Source organism: Pituophis catenifer, unplaced genomic scaffold, assembly GCF_029215685.1.
Source record: "Pituophis catenifer annectens isolate HBS135680 unplaced genomic scaffold, rPitCat1.0.hap2 SCAF_1, whole genome shotgun sequence".
Classification (NCBI taxonomy): domain Eukaryota; kingdom Metazoa; phylum Chordata; class Lepidosauria; order Squamata; family Colubridae; genus Pituophis; species Pituophis catenifer.
The window spans coordinates 279,736,848-279,753,628 of NW_027256881.1; the positions used below are offsets into that span (position 1 = coordinate 279,736,848).

The following is a 16,781-nucleotide window of genomic DNA, read 5'->3' on the forward strand; positions in this document are numbered from 1 at the left end:
TGTTGTATAAAGGGGGTTCTTATTTCATTTCCTGCCACATTTTGACCGTACATTATGCAAAGCAAAAAAATAATAATAAAATTACTTTATAATCTTTTTATTAAAGAGGATAATAGAGAGAAATTTATTTCTATCTTCCTTGCAAACCTTGCTTCCCTTTGTAATAATTTTGTGCTGTCAAACTGTGAAGAAAAGAGCAAGAAACACATGAATTCTCAAATGGAATTTTCTGCCATTTCGCAATGACAAAGGTGGAAAGGAGGGAGACCAAGAGAAAAGAAAGAAAAGAAAAGAAAATAGCTTGCTTCAGCAGCATAATTTGTTCAGCTCTGGGTTTCAGTGTCTCTCACCTTGGAAGGGAGAGTAACAATTGGGGTTTATAAGAATCTCTTATTCATTCATCTGAAGTCTTGGATTAAACCACTCCTGACCTTTAATCCTTCTCATATGTAATTGATGCAAAGCAGAACAGCTCAGCTCTTTTCTGCCATGTGCTGAACGGTGAATTGACTGAAACTTGACAGTATTTTTATGTCTGTTTCCATCATTTTTTTGGTCCTGCCCTTTCACTGAACTTTCCCATTTGTTTGCCTGAAAGTAAATTGTCAGGGTTCCCGCCCCCACTTCATCTCTACTGTTCCTTAATCTACCTTTTGTCTTTGTCTCGCTACTAAAGAGAGAGCAGCCTTCCAGCTTATTAATGCATATATTTCAGTTGGAAGTCTTCTGCCCTACATGCTCTCACCTAGTTTCTGTACCAGTTTGGGGACTGGTTGGATGAGACCTTTCTTCCTCCACCTCTTTAATAAATCTGTCACAATGGCTACATGTAATATTTCCCAGATAATTATTAACATTATCCTTAAGTTCCTAATTCTTGTTGATTGAGTGTTAAATATGTTGAAACACAGCAATTTTCTGGTTAAACAGTACAATATTTGCTCTTGGGTTAAATGTTAGTCTTCCTCCCCAGCCTGCTGACTTGCTTTGAACTTTTGAGTTTTGAGTGTTTCATTTTCATTCTTATTTCTAAATTTCACATTTGTGAAACAACTCAGCTCCCATATTTTATTTCATTTTGGTAATCACAGCTGCAATATTTATTTGTTTTTTTATCCTGGAACTCATGTCAATGTTAATAGTATTCTCTCTAAGTTTTTATATAAAAACTATGCAAGGTAGGTTGGACTGAGAAAGAGTAACTGGGCCAAAGTCATCTTGTAAATTTCCATGGTTAAGAGTGGACAAGAGGGTGGGCTTTCCTAGTACCAGTCCAATGCCTTAACCATGACAGCACAGTGGGTTGCTTTGCATGTTAGTATATTGGAGAATTCAGTATTCTGAGATAACTTGGTTTAAATGAATGGTTTGGTCTAGGACAGGGTTGTCAAACCAGCGGTGAAATGCACTAACCTTCGCTACCAGTTCAGGAGTGTGAGCACGTGTCTCTTCTACGCATGCGCAGAGGGTCAAAAATGGGACGTAATGACGTCCTGGCGGGTGGGCAGAACCTCCTGCCACTGGCACTACCGGTTCGCACAAGCCAGATAGATCTGGCCAGATTTCACCGCTGTGTCAAACTTGCGGCCCATGGGCTGGATGCGTCACATGCTGGCCACACCCACCCCCGGTTTAGTGAAGGGGGAAAAAGCCACGATATGTCACGTGACAACAACATGACGCCATGAGTTTGACACCCTGGTCTAGGATTAACTTCACAAATGAACACCTCCCAATATTTGCATCTTTTAAAATCATGTGGTTTTAGGAGAGCTTGACCATCATATAAGAATTTCCAGTCTGCAGAAGTTGATGATCCCTGGCCCAAGAGCTAATAAACAGAAATTAAACACTTTTGTTGAAACCGAGATGCGGTGAGAGTTGGTTTCTCAGTTTGAAAATTAGGAAGATAGATGAGGTAGTGCTGCTTTGAAGAAATGTCATTTGAATGCTTCCTTGATTTAAAGTGGTCACTACAGGGAAAGGCTTACAATTCATTTACCAACTCTTATATTTTCTAGGCTAAGATGCTCTTACCTCTATTACTTTTATTTTAATAATTTCAAAAAATGATTACTCTAATGCTCTTTGATCTACTATTATTTAAGGTGGCCTAGAAGCTGTATATGTTGCTGAATGCAACTGCAATATTGTCAAATGGAATTATACAGCACTATAACTGTTTTTCTAATGTCTTAATTGGTGCACAATTATTTTGTACATCACACTTAAGGGGAGGTGCAGTAAGGAAATAATAACATTCTGACTTGACAGTTCACTGTGATATGTTCTCTCCCTAACCTAAATGTAATCCTATCTTTTACCAGTGTATTTATAATTTATCTTATTTTTTAAAAATGCTTTTGGTGTAGTTATACAGTATTTATTGCTTAATCATGAGCAAAGGTGAAAACCAGAGGTGGGTTTCAGCAGGTTCTGACCAGTTCTGGAGAACCGGTAGCGGAAATTTTGAGTAGTTCGGAGAACCGGTAAATACCACCTCTGACTGGCCCCGTCCCCATCTATTCTCTGCCTCCGAAGTCCCAGCTGATCGGGAGGAAATGGGGATTTTGCAGTATCCTTCCCCTGGAGTGGGAAGGGAATGGAGATTTTACAGTATCCTTCCCCTGCCACGCCCACAAGCCATGCCCACCAAGCCACACCCAATGAACCTGTAGTAAAAAAATTCGAAACCCACCACTGGTGAAAACATGTTTCTCTGACCTATATATATCTATTGCTAGCTCCCATCTTGTTTTTGTAATCTTTGATTGAAGTGCTGTTAGTTGTTGATTTATAAACTTCAACTTTTATTAGTACACAATATTGATTCTAAAGTATTCAGAATATAATCAGCAACTTCATGCTTTTCTGCGGGCAATCTGCAGAAGTCATTTTTTTCCCCCTCATGCTGTCTACGACAAGGTAGTTCACATTTTGTTTTGTAGAAATTTTGTAAATATCAAAGCTGGCACCACATTTTCAGAATTTTTAATTTTTTTGAAGGAAAACAGATGCACACCTCAGATGTTCAATCATTCTCTGTTAATTCAATGGAATGTAGCATTCCACATCGGTTAGCAAATTCCAGAAGGTCCAGAATGACTGAATTAAGTTTTGACTGCATCTGGAGAGTCGTTTCCCCCTAGATAGATTTGTTTATTAAACCTGGAATGTGATGTAATAATTCCTGCCTCTGTAGAATATCAGTGCCAATGTAAGATCGTTCCTTTTCTTTGTGTTAAATGAGTGGGAATGGGTACTGAAAGCAGAACAGAAAATGTGTTATCTTTGTCTTGGAATTCATGTCAAATTAAATGAATAACTGCATAAACGGTTGGTTGTTATTAAGGGTAAGTAATAATTGGCAGAGACTTGAATGTGTTTTAATTTCTGTTTAAAAAGAAATAGAATGGAAAACCTCCAGATCTGCGCTTTTCTAGCTTTGTGTCTGGAAAAGAAACACACATGCACAGAGAGAGAGAGAGAGAGAGAGAGAGAGAGAGAAAGAGAAAGAGAGAGAATTAGAGTTGTATGTTTGTTTCCACTATGCTAAATGTAAGACAGAATAGCTAGATTAATAGAGATATTTATTCATTCATTCATTCATTCATTCATTCATTCATTCATTCATTATAACTGACTCAATATAAAAGAACTCTGGGCAGCATTCAAGAATAAAAACAGAAGTGTAAAAGAAAAACATAACATTTTAAAGAGTTTAACGTAGCAGCCCCCAACCTTTTGAGCACCAGGGACCAGGTTCCATGGAGAGAAGTTTTTTTATGGACCAGAGGAGGCGAGGTCTCGTGTGCTGTTTCATGGTCTTTGCTTGTTTGCGGGGCCTTGTTTCTGGCATGCCATGGCCCACTGCTGATCCACGGACCAGAGGTTGAGGACCCCTGCTTGAACAGGTAACACCACTGAATCCATTATTATTGAAGGCATATTGAAATTAAAAGGAAAGTGATCTTAAATCTTTAACCTAATGGCCATTGACAAAAAAAACCCTACTCATTCTATGCATTTCTTTAAAAAAAGTTCAGTAGATGCAGGTCATAAGTTTCCTGCCTTTCAGAAAAAGTTCTGGAATAATTGTAGAGAAGGCATGTTACAAATGGAAAATGAAAAAGTATGCCAGAATTCAATACTTGAAGATATAGATTTTTTTAAAATGTTCATCAAAATATGCCCAAATACAAAATTATGTTATTTATATTATTCAGTTGACCAGAATAGAGAACCTAAAGGTCAGTTGCTCCAATGATCTTTAGTATTCCATGTTTGGTCTGGGTATTGATCCAAAATTTACAAATATATTGAATTATCTGAATGTCTTAGGGATAGTAGTCCAGGCTGCTTCTGTGGCCCTGGTGTGAGAAGAAAGAAAAAACTGTGTGTCCGTGAGGGAGGGTGGATGGGTGAGGAGGAACGCAAAAGTACACTTTGCGATATTTCTCCCTGGGTTCATTGAACGCAGCTGGAGATGTAAAGAGGGGTATTATGGCTTCTGACCATGCAGGTGGCTGAAGGAAGGCCGATTGTGTCTGGGAGGAATTAGGCCAAAAATTTGGACTATTTATTTAATCCTCTGGAACAGCCTTTTTTCTCGTCTGTTTTTCTTTTCCTGTTGAACAGACTGCTTTACAGGGGGCACGTGTGGTAATTAACACATGCAGCTGTGGGTCTTCAGCCATATGGTTGAATTTCAAATGGCCATTGATCTGCACCCCTGCCCCCATTCTGCAACCTGAGGCCTTGAAGATGTGAAGAGGTTTAATGCAGAGGCTTTAGTGTTGGGGAAGGGAGGGGGGAAAGAGAGGGAGAGGGAGAGGGAGAGAGAAAGAGAGAGAGAGAGAAAGAGAATAGAAATATAAGATTTTTAAAAAATCAGGAATAATGATCCTGTCCTAATAAAGTTTGCTTACATAAAACAAGGTTTACTCACCTTTACCTTTTTAAACCACAATTTTCACAGCAAAGAGGGAGATAATTTTTTGCTGCACTGGCAGCAAAACATTTAAATATTTCCCACTCCTATGCAGCAGGCAGTCTTCCACTTGTTTCCATTTTGATCTCAGCCTTCATAGACTAGTGCATCAACTAATTAAAGCTAATTATGTTTCTATCTCAACTGCAAATAAGAAATTGGGTGGGGGGGGTAGAATATGCTGGGAAGAAAAAAAAGCCAGTTTCATTTTTTAGAAAAAGAAAAGTGTTGGATACTCTCTGAAAATTAACGTAGCTTTAGAACAGGCCAGATCTGGAGGTATTTTACAGTGATTTTCTTCCTTCCTCTGTGACAGGTTCTAGCCGGTGTTAGTGGGATGTGAGAGGTTGAGCAGCTGAATCTTTGGCCCCTGTAAAGTGGGGTCCCTCAAGGCTCAGGTCTTTCACCTCTCCTTTTTACCATCCATATCATCTACATGAGAATGCTTGGAGAGGTCATCCAATAGCATGGGGCGCAGTATCATCAGGATACAACCTGCTATGCATCTCCACTTCTTGACAACCTAGTGACACTGCCTTTTGAGTAATAGCTCAAAAGCCTGTAAGGCATTGATGGGGAGAAATCAGTTTCAATTCACCCCTAGCAAGATGGAGTGGCTCTGGATTTTGGTGAGGTATCATTTGTTACTCTTGCTGGCTCAAGGAGCAACTGGGCACAGATTCATCTTGTGTGCCCATTCTTGAACCAGTAGGTCTTGATCATACTATCTCATGGCCTGGTTACTTCCTGGCTGGATTTTTCCAGAAAATGGGACAGCCTTTGAAGGCCCTCTGTAAATTACAGCTGATTTAAGCTGTACAGCTGCTGTGTGAACTTCATTGGCTTATAGTTCCTTTCTGGGTGTGATTCAAGGTACTAGGTAGCACCTCTAAAGCCCTGATTTGCACAAAACTAGGTTATCTGTAGGATCATTTCTCCTACCTACTCACTAGGTCTGATAGGGTGGGTGTGCTTCAGATTCCTTCCTTCAAATGTTGCCATCTAGTGCAGGAGTGGGCAACTGTGGCCCTTTTACAACCTGTGGACTTCAACTCCCAGATTTCCTGAGACAGTCAAGCTGGCTTGACTGGGATCTGGATAGTGTGTCTTCCTTTGAAAAGCCCTAAAGCTCTAGTTTCTTCCTCCCCAAACATTGAGGTAGTGTGAAGCTGGAGCCTAGAAGGGGGGATGTAGGGAAGTTAGGGGCCCTAAGGGTTTTCTGTGCTGTTTTTTTAAATATTTTTTTAAAAAACTATTTTTATTGTTGTTTATGAGCTGCTCATGGTTATATTGCATAAGGTGGGCACTGGACAGGTATATAAATCTGTTAAATAAAATCAAATAAACACGCTTGCATGGAAACATCTCTACATGAGTTCTAGCTAAATTTGAAAGTTATTCATATCTTGGCATCTGTTGCTTCCAAGTACAGTTTCTGGGTTTGTGCATTTCATTAATTTACAGGGTTTTTTTTAATTTAGTGTGCCCTATTGAGTGTAATCCAAATGGTTGGTTGGGTTTTTACAGCATGGCAAACCATAAACCATGATTTATAAACTGAAGTGGCTGGGTTTATATTACACACTTTTGGGCTAGGTTTTATATCTTGTGCCAGAAACTTCTTTTTATTTGCTTGGAAGGAATGAACTACTCATACAGTTCCATGGATTCTGAGAGCCTAACTTCGGGAAAGTTTAAATTATTTTTTGCAAAACAGTGAAAATTGTAGACCTTTTTTTGGGTTATGTGAGTATATTCCAATTGTTTTTATTGTTAGGAATAAAAACAAAATATTACAAAAATTTTCCTGTTAAATCAGAAAATCATTTAATCTGCTTTTTCTCTTCTCTCTGAATATATTTTAAAAATGTTTCAATCTACATGAAAGAACCCTTTGTTTATAGATCCAATATGCACTTCTCATTGTTAAAAGTGTATTTTTATTTAGGAAAAAAGGGACTGAGGAGATCTAGTTGAGTTACAGCCATAGCATTATTTGTAGTAGCAATAGCAATAGCACTTAAATTTATATACCGCTTTACAGCCCTCTCTAAGTGGTTTACAGAGTCAGCATATTTCCCCCAACAATCTGGGTCCTCATTTTACTGACCTCGGAAGGATGGAAGGCTGAGTCAACCTTGAGCCTGGTGAGATTCGATCTGCCAAATTGCAGGCAGACGGTGATCAGCAGAAGTAGCCTGCAGTACTGTACTTTAACCACTGCGCCACCGCGGCTCTAGATACCTAGCTAGATACCACACCACTAGATAGCTAAAATATTTTTAATCTGGTAGCTACAAAGTATGAGGGTGGAGGCTGTTTAGGAAGGAAATTATGTAAAAAATGTGTAAGTACACGAAACTGTGCAAAATGCACAGATTTGTTTGGAGCTTTAGCAAAATAGCAAATAAAATTGCATATATTTGGAGAAAAAATGCCCCAAATGCTAGTATTAAACTTTGTTTCAAATCTAAAATTGCTAAATGGGATGGGATGCCTCATGGTACAAATGAGAAAATAAAGAATTTGGATAACTGATGCAGACTTGACTTACAGAAATGAGAAACTGAAAGAAATAAATGATTGGTTCTCCCATTATTTGTCTCACATGGAACAAACTTTAATAGAAGAGCATTAGAAAATGGAGAACAATTTTAAAAAGCCAGAGGACTAAGGGATGTAACTGACAGTGTATTATCTAACATACACAATCTGTGCCATTTTAAGCTTTACAGTAGACTTCATACAGTATCTCTGTAACTTATAATTGGAAAGAGATTGTCCTTGACTTACGACCAAAACTGAGCCCCAAGGCAGTTGATAAGTGAGTTGTTCCCCATTTTGCAACTTTTTTTGCCATGGTTGCTAAGAGAATCACTATAGTTGTTAAGTGACTTGTTAAGCAAACTTGGCTTCCTCAATTGACTTTGCCTGTCAGAAGCTCCCTAAAAAGATTGAAAATGACAATTCTAGGACCCCGGGATGCTGCGACCATCGTAAATACATGCAGGTTGTAGGCGCCCAAAGTTTGATCATGTGACTCTGAGGATGTTTCAACAGTCATAGGTGTGGGAACAGGTCATAGGTCACCTTTTTTCAGTGTCATAACTTTGAATGAACATTAAACAAATTATTGTAAGTTGAGGTCTACCTGTATATAATTTCTATGTAATTCGGAATAAATACCTAATAATTTCCTTCAATATCTATGTATGATCAGCACGGCTGTCAGGTGTAATTATCATTTTTAATCGCACTGTTAGCTGAATTTATGCATGGTCCAAAGTCATAAGTAAAGCTTGGCAATTGAACCGAGCCAGGCCACTTGTACCCAGGATTTAGGAGTCAAGATTTTCAAAGCAATGCCCAAATGATGCCATTTGTAAGCAGAAAACCAGCAGCTATTGGCCCTTTTGACATATCCCTTTAAAGAATTTCTATCAGAGAAAGGGAGTGCTTTGTCTGCAGTCAGAATAAACTCATTGTACACCCAGACAATTAACACTTCAAGTGACTTGCCAGCTTCTTTAAAGCCGCTATGCTACTTCTCTGTTTTGAGCTCTATTCAGACACTTAAGCACACCATTTTTGTTTTGTTTATTATTCAAAAAAAGAAGAAGAAGAAGAAGAAAGTCCTTCATCAGAATAGTTGGAGCGGATCAACATTGTCCTTCCAATGGCATTTATCTCCAGCCAGCAGTGAATATGTCAATCAGAAATCAAAAAGCTAAACAGAAGAGGCTTTGAATTGTGTCATCAGGGGTCGAAGGGACTTCCAGCTGCCTGTGCATGGGACAGCCTTTCTTACACACGAAAGAATTGTGCTGTCTGTTGCAAACACACACACATCATGCTGAATTACAAAGCCTTTGAAGCATGAAGAATATTCCCAGTTCACTTCGTTCATATCAGTGCACCTGCAAGGGAGCTCTGAGGATGGTGAGGGAAAGGGAGGGTGGGCTAATGTATTCTAGAAATACTTTCTGGCTTGGTTGATGGTTCTTACACCATGTTGCCTTAATTTTCACTGACAGTGTTTGTAAGAAGCAGATACAATTTATTTCAGAAGTTCGATGTCATGTTCATCATGTTTTGTTTGATAATTATGCTCTGCATCCAGGGGTGAAATCTACTTACCTTCCCAACCGGTTCAGAACCAGTTCTGCGCATGCACAGAGGGTAAAAAACAGGTCACTTCCTGGTTAAAACCAGGAAGTGATGACCAGGTGGGTGGGCAGAGCCTCGCGCCGCCATCGCTACCGGTTCTCTGAACCACCAGCCGCCATCACTACCGGTTCGGCCGAACTGGTCTGAACCGGGATCATTTCACCCCTGTCTGCATCCCAATTGAATCTCTTACGGGTCAAAATAACAAACAGGTTTGCAATCTCTTTTGGCCTCTGGGCATAGAGTTTTGAAAAAAAAGTTCTGGCCATTTTCATAAAGTGGCTAATATGAAGGGATGTTGTTAGTGTCGTCTTGCTACTTCTGTGAATATATTTTCATGCTCCATGTAGTTGGTTCTTTTTTCTTCTCCTTTTCTAAGGCTTAAATCACAACTTCATCCAATTTCATAGCTGCAGGGGTTCCCCAATATTTATTTCAACCTATCACGGGATCTTGTGTCTGACATAAATCCTCAGCATTTAACAGTGGCTGCTTCCTTTCTCCTATTCAGGAAGAGATTGAATAGAAGGGAGGTAGGATTGGGGCAGACAGCTGTGGCATCTATATTGAAAATTGCAGACCAACATTTTGTGATATCTCCTTATGTGAAGGCATTCCTTATTCACTGGCCTTCTAAATATCTTTCGTGCTATCTGTTCATCTTGCTGCTTTTTTTATAGCTTCTGATTCTTCCATAGAATAGTTACTTTTGCTTTTGAATGCTACTTGTTTGTTTTTTCTGTTTCATAGTTTTCTGTTGTCTTGTTCTGGGCTCATTGCTAATTGTCATTTTAGAGCATTGGCTTTAAGGAATATTCTCTACTAATAAAGGAGAATATTAGGTCAGGATTGAAATGAAGGGAATTCTTGGTGCTCCCTGAAGTTCATTATTTTCTTGCAGAAGTTTCATTAGCCAAACTAAGTGACATCAACATGTTAGCCTAGCACTGATGATGTTATATAATTTGAGTAATGAAATGTTTACAAGAAAACAGCCAAGCTCGGAGAGCACTAAGGAGGTCTTGCTTCTCTACTTTTTCTGGGAAATCCCAATTCATGGTCCTGAGTATCAACAAGGAGGGGAAAAAAACTATGTGTTGCACACATATATGAATGTGACAACACACGTATGTTGTAATAAAAGTGATAATTCAAGTTATGAAAACTCTACAAAATAAAATAGGTTTTTACAGTATAAATCTTAACCCATCCTGATTTAATCATGCAATACTATAACTTATAACCTTGTACATTTTTATCACCTTTTCTGTGTATTTTTTTAAAAAAATATTATTAGTTATATAACTCTTCCCTTCTCCCAGCTCTTGGTATTTCTTTGTGGGTAATTGTGTGCACTGAATCTGTAAAATTCAACATTACATACTATCAATCAAAAACTGAGGAAAATTCTGTCTTGCATATTATTCTGCAAGTATTGCAAGTATTCTGTTATGTTTTGTATAGAGGTTTCTGTATTTAAGGTACAGGCATTTATTTATTTGCTTGTAACAAATATCCCAAAATGCCAGTTCAGATGGATGGATGGATGGAAGGAAGGATCTATTCATCCATTCAGCCATATTCTTACATAATAAAATAAATAGGTATTTCAATGCCTGGGAAGGGGATTGTATCTCTTCCATGTTTAATGAAGTACATGCAATGGAACACTACAATGACAATATTGCACTGCTGATATATCTGTAAAATGGAGACCTCACAGTCTAGACCCAGTGTTTGTAAAGTAAGACAAGAAGCTAATATGGCTTTATTTCTAGGCATCTGTGGACAGAAACCGAAGATTAATGTAAGCAATTCCTTCATTCTGTAGTGAATTTTAATATAATTTAAATGTTGTTTGATATAGGCTAGAATTACAAACATTTCTGAACAAAGAAAGAACAACACTATTTGTTTTATTTATTTGTTTATTTTTCCTATTTCTTAATCACCCATCTCCCTCAGAGAGGGACTCTGGATGGTGTACAATATGTTTTAGATACTCGTCTGTTATAATTACATTAGCATCAAATCATTTACATTGTAAACTTTAGAAATAATATGGTCATTTTTTTTCTGAAAAATTGATTCTAAATTTGATGCTGACAAGGTTAAAAAATTAAGACCCTTCAAACAAAAGTAATAAAAAATACTTGTAAGAGCTGGAATTTTGCAGTCAAATAATTTGTTCCAATTCTCCTGTCTATTAGTTATCAGGATAGGAAAGCCTCCATAAATCCAGCGTTTTGGTGCAGTGAGTTTGTCAATGGACTGTGTCCCTGCATCTCCCAGAAATTTTGAGGAGACTATTTGTTTTGAGCTCACTATATCCACAAAATCATGTAACAACATATAGGAAGAGCTAAATTATGTGAGATAAACTTAGTGCACCCGCATGATTTTCATACTTCAGCAATACAGAAGTTATTGTTGATAAAAGTATAAGTGGGAATATTATCTACTTTAAAAATAGAATTAAAGAAATATTTCAGTATTTTGCTAATCTTTTAACCAGTTCCATAAAGTACTTTGCTTTTATATTCTGATTTGTACTTTTTTTCTGTCTCTGTGTATGTCTGATTTTCTTCTGATGGACTTGGCCGGGCCATGTAAAAATCCCAAATTATTCAACAGTACTGGAGAGTAGATAGTATTTACCTCAATAATGGTAGTTTCTTTTCAATTTTTTTTAACTCTCAATTCAGATGATGGTTCAAAACCAACACCCACCATGGAAACACAACCAGTTTTGGATGGAGAAGGTAAGAGCCTTGGAAGTAGCTTTTTTGATTTATGCAGTTCCCAAAATGGTAATGTTCTGTAAAGAAAATGTCAAGTATGATTATGTATTATTCAAAGCACAAATTTTGCTTTTAGATAAATTGCTTTTTATGCACATTATTTCTTTGTGGATTGGTTGAAATCATAGTGAGATGATTTTGTGACATAACCGCAAAAGAAAATTAATATTGTGCTACATACTGTAGTTCCTGTACAATTTACCTGGTATATACTATATATTTGGGGATATATCATAAGCCAGGAATAAGTAGATTTATCAGATTAAAATGCTGTACAGTACTAGTATTCCTTCAAGGAGTGTTATTATGTCTGTATATAAGTAGTTACCAAAAGTTATTTCCTAATTCTTCAGAAATTCTCAAGGTTGCCCACTACATACATGAAATGGCAGGTTTGCATTTGAAAATGGGACATTTTGGGAAAATTTGCACACAAACATATGAAAATAAAATGTTTTTTACTCTCTGATTGTCTTATCTACCTCCCTCCTTATCTCCTTCCCTCCCTATACACCTACCTACATATATTGGTATTTTGTTTAATATGCTTTTAATGTGCTTATTAAATTATCTTTATTATGATTATCTCCTGGGTCTCATGGTACTTTTAATATAAACCATGACCTAATTTTTTAAACAAATTATAAGCCTATCGTTATGTTTCAGAAATTACAGCCCCTACACTTTGGATTAAACACTTGGTCATCAAAGATTCCAAACTGAACAGCTCTAGTATGAAAAATTCAGGTAATGCTTTTTTCTTTTTTTAAAAAAAGAGATTTAAACTTAAAGGGACAGGGTATATATATTTCTTCATTTGGGTACAAATGATGAACACATAATTGCTAAATAAATACAATGTTATTGAAATTTGAAACAGAAAAAAAAGTTTAAAAGTTAAAAAAACTATAAAATGGGCTAAAATTTTTGGCAGCGATGTTATCCATATGCAAATGGATGGAGAGATATGGCATTACCCACAATGGAGGTGTGATTGGTGAAGATGATGGAATTTGCAGAGATGACTAAATTGACTTTTTTTAATCAGAGAAAAAACAATTATCTAAATTTATTGCTGACTAAAAATCCCCTTATAGACATTTTGTGTGAAGCAGAAAAAAATGAACATGTTAATATTATAGATTATAGGATAGATTATAGAAAGAAGAGAGTTATATAAATTTATAATTGTAGCTATAACTGCTATAAAGAAAATTGGAAGAATTTCTTTGTATCTCTTTTTTTTCTTTTCTATTTTTGTTTCACTTCCCCCCTTTTTTCACATTTAGCTTTCTCTTCTATTTTTTGTTCTTACTGCATATTAGCTTATATTAGTTTTTACCTTCTTTTTTGAAAATTGGATTTAAACAATCAAACAATATATAACAAATTGTATGTGATGAAGGTCATTGAAGTATCTTTTCAGTGTAGGTCTGGCACTCATGTTTAGTGTGAGTCATTTTTGAGCATCATATCATCTGGATAGTCAATATTTATTATGAAAGGAAGCTTCTGCTACCTCTGGCGTAAGAACTTCAATTTCTTGTTTCTGGTTGGATTTTATCATGCTTTCCATTTTAAGGAATGTCGTTAGTTTATTAATATAAGTTCTATTTTCTAAACTTGTTTGCCTCTTGCTACCCTGACATTGGAATTGTACCTTCAAAGATAGACTTATTTTGCTGCATCTTAATGAACTGAAATAAATTTTAGTTGTACAATAATGTGTTCTTAAGAGTGTTCTTAAAAGGATATTTCTTATAGAATGAAGTATTAAATTATTTCCATTTATAAATCCCTACATCCTTGCTTGGAAGGGCATTCCAGAATCCAGTAGTGTGTGTGTGTGTGTACACACACACACACACACACACACACACACACACACATACACACACTGAATTTGCACCACAAAATTTAATGTTCTCATTTGTGGATATAGAGCTACATTGGCTAGTAATCAGTGGAATTCATATCTGTCATAGATGGAGATAGTAATTACTTGTGACTTGTAGTGCAAGGATGAATAACAGATACCTGATCATTTACAGATTATTATTCCTTCCCCTGGTACTGTTTTAGCTCTCCTAGAATATATTATTTGGATTATATAATGACTTCTTCTGTAAAAGCCTTGGACTTTTTCCTTATTTTCTTTTATTGTGAAATTATTTGGGTTTGGTTAAAGACAGATTTCAACCATGTAGTCATTCTACACTCTTAACCTTTAAAGAAAACCACAGAATGATGTAATGATGAGACAAATGGAAATATAAACTGGTCTATGAAAGCCAGCAGTAGCAGTCAGGTAAATATGTTACAGTTGCTAATGATTTGTACATTACGTTATTTGAAAGGAAGACTGAGTAATCTATTAAGGTTAGAAGCTGGATATGGATAAAAAAAATAACCTCAGCCTTGGCATTTATTTCTAAAACTGTGCTATTTGATCGTGTTCTGCTCTGGCATTCAAAAATCATTTGGATACCTTTTGTAAACTAAAAACATAAATTGACAGAAATGTTTTTATCATGTGAACTAAGCATGCAAAATTCAAGAATTAATAATAATAATAAATGCTGAAGTTAAAAAGAAGGTTAGACATGAATACATCATTTGACTAAACAAGATCTTAAAAGTCCAAACTCAAGGCAATTAATACCTGGGTAATTGCAGTAATTAGATACACAGCTGGAAGAGTGGACTAGACTCAAGCAGAACTAAAAGCCCTGGATAGGAAGACCTGAAAAATAATGACAGTGAATCATGGCTTCTTACCAAGGAAAATATGGGTGTGGAATGTTGCAAATACACCAGACAGTTGAAGAAGTAAAAGGACATTGGAGGAATATCTGAAGAACAGTAAAGAAGATGCACTGAAGTTAGTATACCAGGAAGACTTACTGAGTACTGGAGAGATCAAATTGGCCTTCAAGAATACCAAATGAAGAATAGAAAATAGACATGGGAAGGCAAAACATGACATGGCCAGTATATTAAAAAAATAATAATGGACAAAGCAGATATAACAAGATCTGTCAATGACTAAAAAACGGAAAATTGAAAAAAAAAAAAAAGAGGAGCTGATGTTAGCTGCACAAGTGACCAAGCCTTAAGAACAAGTGGATACAAAACCAGAATTCAGAAGATAGCTATAGATAGCAAATACTACCTCTGCAAAGAAAATCAATGGACAACCTTATTAGCTGTTGCAAGAAGATTGCACACAGACTGACTACCAACAATGAAAGGTATGACAAAGTAGCAACAATGGTGCACTGGAAGATTCAGCACGAAATATCATTTGCCTGCAAGCAAGAACTGGTGGGACAATAAAATAGAGAAAGTCATAGAAAATGAAGAAACTAAAATGCTCTGAGATTGTAGAACTCTAATCGAATTACATTTGAATGAAAGACTTTGTATTTCTGGTGTAAAAATAATTACCATATGTATGTAACTGAAATAATTGCAGTATACAGTAATTTGAATTGATTTCGGTTCCAAAATACATGGAAGATTTTGGAGCAAATACTGGCATTTATATGGGCAGTGATAGAAAAACAACTTATGACCCACCCTTCAACAGTGTTAGGCTTCCAGATGCAACTTAAAATGCTGTTGCTAATCCATAAAACATTTTATGGCTTGGTACCAAGTTGCCTACAGGATTGCATTTTTCCATGGGAATTGGCCTCAGAGATTTGATTTAGGAAAAGAGGAATGGATTTCAGAGGCTCTACTACTCAGGGATAACGCCTATCTGGGAATGGCCTCCTTGTAGATATGGGTTGGCTTCTACTTTGCACTCTGGAAGTAACTCACAATGGAACTCTTTTGGATAACATTTGGGCTGTGAGGTCAACTTAGTTAAGTTTATGGATTGGTGGCTTCTTTTATTGTTTACAAAGTTTTGTATTTTATATTGCATCCTTACTCGGATTGTATACTTTTATGGTGCACCTCTGAATCTCTGAGATTTCTTTGAGATTGGACTGGGGTTTAAATAAATGACACATACATACATATAACCTGAGCAGGGTGTATGCACCATTGCATGGTTATATGCTGAGATGATTAGTATTTTACGTCAAATATGATGTCAAAACTTTTTACTGAGAAATCCTGTAATTTTGAATGCAGCTTAAATTCTTAAATATCAAAGGCTTTGATATTTTTACAAACTTCTCATGTAGATTAGGAATAAAGTTTGTATTACCAAGCATACTATGTACTACATTAGAGTTACCTTTTAAAATTTCTAGGCCTTGTAGCTTGTCTCTCTAAAAACAATATAGAGAATTGAATGCATGTAGTCTGAAGATCTATTCTTTGCTGAAGAAAAGTGATTTAGCTATGCATGATTATCATTTTAAACTACTACCAAGCAATTTTTAGCTGATTTTGGCTGTTTTCAGATGTTAAGCAGGGTTACCCTGACTTGTATAGGTATTCCTCAACTTACAACAGTCCACTTAGTGACTATTCAAAGTTACAATGGCACTGAAAAAGTGACTTAGGACCATTTTCAAACTTATGTCCGTTGCAACATCCCCTTGATCACATGATCAGATCAGGGGTGAAATGCTCCTGGTTCGGACTGAATCGCCCGATCCGGTAGTGATGGCAGCAGGTGGTTCGGAGAACCGGTAACAAAAATCACTGCCCCCCCCCATGCCCAGCTGAGCCACACAATCATCAGAGGCTTTTTTTTTTTTTACTTTTAAAAGCATTTTTTCTACAACCTCTTCCGACGAAAAAATGCTTTTAAAAGTAAAAAAAAAAAAGCCTCTGATGATCATACAGCTCACCTGGGATCGTCA

General features: G+C 36.6%; 1 protein-coding gene across 5 annotated transcripts in view; it reads left to right on the plus strand.

Moving 5' to 3' along the window:
• Positions 1–16,781, plus strand: part of SMOC1 (SPARC related modular calcium binding 1) — an 86,227-nt gene that overhangs the window by 28,763 nt on the left and 40,683 nt on the right. For 4 of the 5 annotated variants that reach the window (XM_070939163.1, XM_070939170.1, XM_070939147.1 and 1 more), the window contains exons 6-7: positions 11,830–11,919; positions 12,625–12,705. In XM_070939163.1, the coding sequence (XP_070795264.1) occupies positions 11,830–11,919; positions 12,625–12,705 (171 nt within the window). The remainder of the gene's footprint in view (positions 1–11,829; positions 11,920–12,624; positions 12,706–16,781) is intronic. The other variant, XM_070939140.1, reaches the window with a different exon arrangement.